We start from the raw sequence: 7662 nt of genomic DNA on the forward strand, positions 1-7662 counted from the left end.
TCTGACACTCGAGTGAGGAGAAAAACAGAAGTCTGTAACAGGAAAGACAAATCCATCCATCCATCATCCATCCATCATCCATCCATCATCCATCCATCATCCATCCATCATCCATCCATCATCCATCCATCATCCATCCATCCATCAACCATCCATCCATGCATCCATCCATCCACCATCATCCATCATCCATCCATCATCCATTATACATCCATCCATCATCCATCCATTCATCCATCCATCCATCCATGCATCCATCCATCCACCATCATCCATCATCCATCCATCATCCATTATACATCCATCCATCATCCACCATCATCCATCATCCATCCATCCATCCATTATACATCCATCCATCATCCATCATCCATCCATCCATCGTCCATCCATCCATCCATCCATCCATCCATCATTCATCCATCCATCCATCCATCCATCATCATCCATCATCCATCATCATCCATCATCCATCATCATCCATCCATCCATCCATCATCCATCCATCCATCCATCCATTCATCCATCAGTTCAGAGCAGAAACTTTGGCAATGCTTTTATTTTCCTTTTTAAACAAAAAAATCCTGAAAGTTGATTTTTTTTCAGCTGTTTTTGCTTTTGTTGAATCTTTATGGAAGAATGTTTATCATATTGTTTAATCTGTCATTATTCATTTTGAATCTAGAAGTTTCAAACTTTGGCTATGAGAATGGTTGGATCATCCAGATCTGGACGATCCAGATCTGGGACGATCCAGAGATCTTGGATGGTCCAGATCTATGATCATCCAGATCTTGGATCATCCAGATCTGGAATTATCCATATCTGGAATGATCCAGATATTGGATCATTCAGATCTTGGATCATCCAGATCTCAGATCATCCAGATCTTAGATCATCCAGATATGTGATCATCCACATCTCAGATCATCCAGATCTTAGATCATCCAGATATGTGATCATCCACATCTTGGATGATCCAGATCTGGGATCATCCAGATCTCAGACCCTCCAGGATCCTCTGCAGTGTGGAGGCTCCGTGTTTCTGAGGAGCTTTGCTGAGAGAACGTGTGGAGATTTCCATCAGCTGGAAGTCGATGATCTTCTGAATCATGGGAGCAGCAGGGAAGTCCATGCAGATGATCCCAAAGCGTTGGTTCCAGTCCGTCTTGGCCTGCAGGTACTCGTACAGCTGCGGGTTCATGTAGTGGGCCACAGCTCTGGGGTTGGCAAAGACGCCGGCGCCGCTGCTGAAGGTGAGGAAAATCTGCTGGGAGTTTCCTGCCGGAGCTGCTTCCAGATGGTCAAAGATGCTCTGCCATTTGGCCTTCAGGTCCAGGAGGGTGGGGACCTTCCAGGAGGAGAGACGAGGAAGACAGACAGTTGAGAGGAAATCTGCAGATGAATGAAGAAACAGAACTGGACAGTTTCTGACCAAGCAGACAGAAAAATGTCTCCAGTTTGATCACCCACGGTGTAACCACAACCGGACTAATGCATCACCTTCCAGTCGTCGGCGATGTCCAGGGAGCCGTAACGCATCCCCAGGTCCGGCCCGGAAAAGTCCTGCAGGATGATGAGCTTCCCCCGCGCCTCCCCCATGGTCGGCACCAGCCGGCTGTGCCACACCAGCTCCCACATGCCGTAGCGCTGCAGGAAGTCCACCACCGCGCCGTAGATGTTGTTGGTTTCACTGAACTCTTCTTTCAGACGCATCAGCACCGTCTCACTGGGGAACCTGAGCAGGAAGTTGGCCACGCCCTCCAGAACGTGGCCGAAGTGGGCTCTCTGGTAGGACACTCCGTGGTGGATGGTGAGGTTCCCGTTGACGTGGCGAACACGGATGTCTAAGAAACGGATGCCGGCGTGGAGCTGGGACTCCAGGCTCCAGGACTGACACTCGGCGTACACACCGCCGTACAACGCCATGGTGTTGTGGGTCCCCGGCATGGTGACTGCGGAGAGCAGCTGAGCGTCAGGGATGCTGGCCATCCAGGACGGGTTCAGAAACTCGGGGCTCGGGGAGTCATCGTAGCTAGGGGTTTGAGTCGCAGCAAAACTCAAACCCGCGACTCTGGAAAAGAAGCAGATTCAGAGGAAAACAGTTCTGAACCGAACCTAACCAGACTTAACCAAACCTAACTAGAACTAACCAACAATAACTAGAACTAACCAGATCTACCTAGAAGTAGTCAGATCTAACCAGACTTAACCAAATCTGACTAGAACTAACTAGAACTAACCAGATCTAACAGACCTATCTAGAACTAACCAGGACTAACCTGATCTAACCAGACTTAACCAAACCTAACCTGATCTAACCAGACCTAACTAGAACTAACCAGATCTAACCAGACTTAACCAAACCTAACCTGATCTAACCAGACCTAAGTAGGACTAACCAGAACTAACCAGATCTAACCAGACCTAACCAAACCTAACCAGACCTAACTAGAACTAACTAGAACTAACTAGAACTAACTAGAACTAACCAGACCTAACTAGACATAAGTAGAACTAACCAGACCTAACCAGACTTAACCAGACCTAACTAGAACTAACTAGAACTAACCAGACTTAACTAAACCTAACCTGATCTAACTAGAACTAACCAGAACTAACCAGATCTAACCAGACCTAACCAAACCTAACCAGACCTAACTAGAACCTAACCAGACCTAACTAGAACTAACCAGAACTAACCAGGCCTAACTAAACCGAACCAGACCTAACTAGAAACTAACCAGACCTAACTAGAACTAACCAGACCTAACCAGGCCCAGCTAAACCGAACCAGACCTAACTAGAACTAACCAGACCTAACCAGGCCTAGCTAAACCGAACCAGACCTAACTAGAACCTAACCAGACCTAACTAGAGCTAACCAGATCTAACCAGGCCTAACTAAACCGAACCAGACCTAACCAGAACCTAACCAGACCTAACCAGATCTAACTACAACTAACCAGACTTAACTAGAACCTAACCAGATCTACCTAGAACTAGTCAGATCTAACCAGACCTAACTAGAACTAACCGTCTGCTGCGTGTGACAGACTGTTCAACAGACTGTGAATGTTTCTCATGTTTAAGACCACATTCACATCATTCCGGTACAAATGTCTGAATAGTTCTGATGTTTTTTTCACATTCTGGACTTTGAACCAAAGACCACCTCAGTGGCCCTGTGGTAGAGTGTCTGTCCTCAGACCAGAAGGTTGTGAGTTCAAATCCAGGCCGAGTCAGACCAAAGACTAGAGAAGGACCCAGTGTCTCCCTGCTTGACCCTCAGCAGTAAGAGTTGGTTGGGGGAGTGAAAGTACCGATTGGTTCCTGAGTGGCCGTGTCTGCAGCTCACCACTCCCCCAGGGGCGGAGTTAACTGCTGAAAATAACTGTCACACACCTGTGTATGAGTCAGCCAACAGGGCTTTGACATCAGCTGTAAATGTTCCTGTGGGGGGGGTGATGGATGGTGGGGCTCATGTTATTTTGGCAGATTATTGTTTAAAGGTGTTTCTATGGAGCCTGTTTTAACAGTCTATTGTTTATTTCTCAATTTAAAAACAACCTAAAAACAAATAAAACTAATGTTTCAAGGACATGGGTCTTATTTTCAGTCTTTTCTTGGTTTTAGAAAACATGTCTTAGTGACAAGAATAGTTTTATTAAAATAAGAATTATTGATTGGAACAGATTTAAAAAAAACAAACATTTTTTTTCAAATTTTAAGAGTTTGTGCCGTATTTCTACGGTTCCTGTTTCTGCAGGTCTCAGTCTTTTTTCATACAGTATTAACGGACTTAAAAATAAACTACTTTGTTTCAGGAAAACATGTTTGATTTTCTGCCTCACTAAAAAAGTATGGAGGAAATGTTCAAAAGAGAAATGATCTTAGTTTGAGAAAACGGTAACACTTTATAATAAGATTCCTTAACGAGCTTTATTAAGACATTAACAAACATTCTGAATGTGTTAATAAGATGTTTATTAGCACAATAATCAAAACAAGGTTTATTACGATACTTGGAGTCTTTAGGTATTAGCTCGTCTAAAGTGTTACCGAGAAAACATGTTTAAAACTAGAATTTTGTTCTAAAATAAGAATTCCTGGTGAACACATTTCTGACCTCATTGGTAGTTTGGAACGTTAACCTGTTTTCGCAGGTCCGGGTCGTGGGATATCCAGATTCTAGACTTCATCAGGATTGAACTAACATGCTTCAGATGTCCTCGTGAATCCATAAAACACGCTGAATAACCATCTTCAGACCTGAAACGTTTCTGACGGTGAATGGACTCACCCCAGCAGCAGCAGCAGCAGTCTGAACATTTCTCTGGTTCTGTTGGATTCAGACACAAAGAGTGACCAACATATCAATACAAAGACCTGCTGCAGGTTGAGTTCTGTTGTTCTCCATGAACTCTACATTAAAGAGCAGCAGCACGAAGGAACTGACCCGATTCATGTCTGATCAGAGTTTTCAGAACCGCTGCAGTGAACTGATCCAGAATGTGAGAGCGCGTGTTTGCATTCATGAAAGGCTGTGAAAAACATTCTGGTTCTGAGCGGTTCAGTCCCTGAACCCTCTGAATGGCCGCTCTAAACCTTCCTAATCCCCACAGTGAAAGAGGCCCTGCGGGGTCAGACCTGCTGATGCTCCCGGGTCGTACCTGAACCCAGCGGGTCGGCGGTCCGTTCCGGTCCTCGGGCCAGGCAGCACCAAACAGAGGAATGCAGGGAAGGACTGTTGACTTCAGATAAAACGGTGAGAAAAGAAGGCAGGAGAACAGCTGATGTGTGTGGGGGGGGCACCTGTACGACCTCGTGCACAGGTGTCTCCACCTTTATGAGATCGTCACCATGATGAGAGTCTGACATTCACAGAAACACAAAAGAGAAAAATCAACTTTCTGACAAAACTGCCAGGAAGTGATGTCAGAGTTCACCGTGAGGGCAGTTACCAAAATAAAAGCTCAACACAGGGAAAGAAAACAATTCTTGATTGTTTCTTAATTATCTTGTATTTAACAACATGTTTTTTCTAAAGAAAATTCCATTTGGACCTTAAAATAAAAGAATCCACTGATGACTAAAAAAATGATTATTTGTGATTCTAACTCAGTATTTTCACCGTTTCTAACAGTTAAATAACGAGCAGAACAACCTCAGATGACTCATGTTGTTCAATAAAATTAAAGTTCAGATTTAAGGCAAAATGTTTGACCAAAGAGACGACATCCTGCTGTAAAAACCTGAAGAAGTTTCTGACGCCGGATCAGCAGAAACCCCGTTTGAACACGTTTGCTCTCCTTACAGTCTGGAAAGTCAAATATTAGGCAACAGCGTCGACCGCTGAGCGATGTTTGATCAGCTGCTGCCCCCCACATCCTCGGGTTAGATTAGAGCAGCCGTAATCCCAGAAATATCCCACCTGGATCCTCTTGGATTATGTCAGATTGACTTAAACTCTGAAGATGATCACATGTGAAATCATTTTATGAACGTAATGATGTTCAAAACTGTTTAATTGTCAATATTTCAAAATCAAAGACAAATGTGATGAAATGAGCTTTTATTCATATTTGATCTCAGATTAAGTCACAATATCTTTTTCAATGTCGATTGATTTCAATGTTCATTCAGTGAATTGAATAACTATGGATGTTTCTCCAGTTATCAGAGATTTCATGTAAGAAACATTTATTAGAAATAAAGAGTTAGTGTTGTTTTGCACACGTCTTAAAAACTTTCATCTTTGTGTATAAATATCTTCTCTTATTTGTATTTTCCTATGAATAGTGATATTATGAATTCACCTCCAGATTGTTTTTGTCTGTTTTTATTTCCTCCACAAATTTCACTCTGGATGACGGTTTCAGGAAAATGACATTTCTAGTCCTTCTGAGTAAAATAATCAGTCAGTCTGCAGAAATGAAGTTTTTGATGAGTACAGTCATGGAGGACAGAGAACTTTAAGAAGAACGATGGACACAGAAACGGTTTTTCTGCAGAGGAAGACGTCTTTGAGGTTTTCCACCCAAAATCCTTCATTTTATTCGACCATAAATCTGCTGCAACACTGATCTGCTTTATTGTGTCGTCATGGTTACAGAGGTGGAGGCAGGCCCATTTATTCATTGAATTAAAGACAGTGATAAAGTGCTCCAGACAGGAGTACTGTACTTTATAAATACATTTCTACATATTCAGCATGTAAATTCTTGACATAAACACAAAATGACAGAAAAACAAACTGAGGAACAGACCAGAGGACTGCAGTAACCGAGATCTCCAGTAGAGGGCGACAGAGACACCTCTCACAAACAGATGAAAGTTTTAATCTTCATTTTCTCCATAAATGACACAATCAAACAAACCAAGAGTTTCTCTCCAGCTGATTTAACTCTTCATCATCATTATTTGTTGTGACCATGGATCACTCTGACCTCTTCACGACCTTTTCTGCTGTGATTGTCTGACAGAACCCTCCGTCCGATTCATGGAGGTCAGAGGACCAGCAGAACTGAACTGGTCACCATGGCAACAACAGTTGGTTTCCTGCAGGTCAGACGAACAGACACGTTTACCACTGAAATAAACTCCGACCATGACAGCAGCAGACGCAGCCACACCCACCACAAACCGGCGTGCGGAGGTGATGCTGGGGCTGTGGGCGTGGCTAAGGTTCCAAACAGGAAGTCAAGCGTCACATTTACCTGCTCCAGTCGGGCAGCTGTCCAGACGGCATCTGAGGAGAGAAACCCGGATTCTTTCCGTGTTCGCTGTTCTGATTTGGTTCTTTTCACTCTTTGAGTTTCGTCTGTATTTGTTACCTGTCGTTTGTTTCCCCTCATGAATGTCAGGTGGTCTGATCCGCCATGATGCCCCCCCCCCATTGTGTCTTTGGTTTGGTCCGTTCATTAAAATTAGACTCATTTTGATGGATTCTCTGTTGACTTTTTAATACGTTTGATTGATTCTGATCAGAAAACGTAGATGTAGATGATGTAGATCGTCATCGGAAAGGTGAGAACGTTCCAGCTGAGAACACGCCCTCTGATGCAGAGGAGCTCCGCCTCCTTCCGTCATCTCTGGATTCATGGGTTGTTCAGACGCTCCTTCCTCTCAGTTCTGGTCATAAATGTGATCTGATGGTCGCCGTCACCTGGTCTCTGCACGGAGCTCCTCCCACCATCACCTGTGGACACCGTGAACTTCGACCTTTGGTCTGTGAGGATCAGATCAATGATCCTGAAGTGATCTGATCCTCTATCTCCTCCTTCAGAGCCTGTAGCTTCATCACCTCCTCTCCTCCTCTCCTCCTCTCCTCTCCTCCTCCTCACTCCTTTTTTACTCATATCCTGTAAAGTACTTTGTGACTGCTGTCTGGGAAAAGTGCTAAATAAACTTTACTTACTAACTTATAAGCTGCAGTTTTTCGTCCATCTGTTTGTTTCTTTTTTATTCAACATTGGAATATATAAGAATGTAAAATAAAAATACCAAACAAGAACAGAAGTTCTAACTAGAAGTCACATGTCATGGCGGTGAACCAACCCATTGACTGTAAAAAAACTGGACATCTCGATCCATGAGGTCCCCCATTGAAATGCATTACTTCCTCTCCTCGCGAAAGTAGGCCGCCGCTTTCACCGTCAC

General features: G+C 43.8%; 1 protein-coding gene across 1 annotated transcript; it reads right to left on the reverse strand.

Moving 5' to 3' along the window:
- Window positions 1-543: 543 nt before the first annotated feature.
- On the reverse strand, window positions 544-4810 carry si:dkey-266f7.9 (uncharacterized protein LOC100006223 homolog). Its single transcript, XM_024298187.2, has 4 exons — window positions 4674-4810; window positions 4304-4342; window positions 1504-2074; window positions 544-1351 (listed from the first exon to the last, which is right to left on the reverse strand). The coding sequence occupies exons 2-4, from the start codon at window positions 4330-4332 to the stop codon at window positions 992-994; spliced, it is 960 nt and encodes a 319-aa protein (XP_024153955.1). The 5' UTR covers window positions 4333-4342; window positions 4674-4810; the 3' UTR covers window positions 544-991.
- Window positions 4811-7662: the final 2852 nt, after the last annotated feature.

The sequence above is a fragment of the Oryzias melastigma genome, linkage group LG11 (assembly GCF_002922805.2).
Source record: "Oryzias melastigma strain HK-1 linkage group LG11, ASM292280v2, whole genome shotgun sequence".
Taxonomy (NCBI): domain Eukaryota; kingdom Metazoa; phylum Chordata; class Actinopteri; order Beloniformes; family Adrianichthyidae; genus Oryzias; species Oryzias melastigma.

What these genes read in the sequence shown, in the direction of transcription:
- si:dkey-266f7.9 (XM_024298187.2), bottom strand. Translation starts at nt 4,332, where the DNA reads ATGTTCAGACTGCTGCTGCTGCTGCTGGG. An exon ending in CTGCTGCTGCTGCTGCTGGG is followed by an intron (nt 2,075 to 4,303) that starts GTGAGTCCATTC and finishes CTTCTTTTCCAG; the next exon opens with AGTCGCGGGTTTGAGTTTTG. An exon ending in ACATCGCCGACGACTGGAAG is followed by an intron (nt 1,352 to 1,503) that starts GTGATGCATTAG and finishes TCCTCCTGGAAG; the next exon opens with GTCCCCACCCTCCTGGACCT.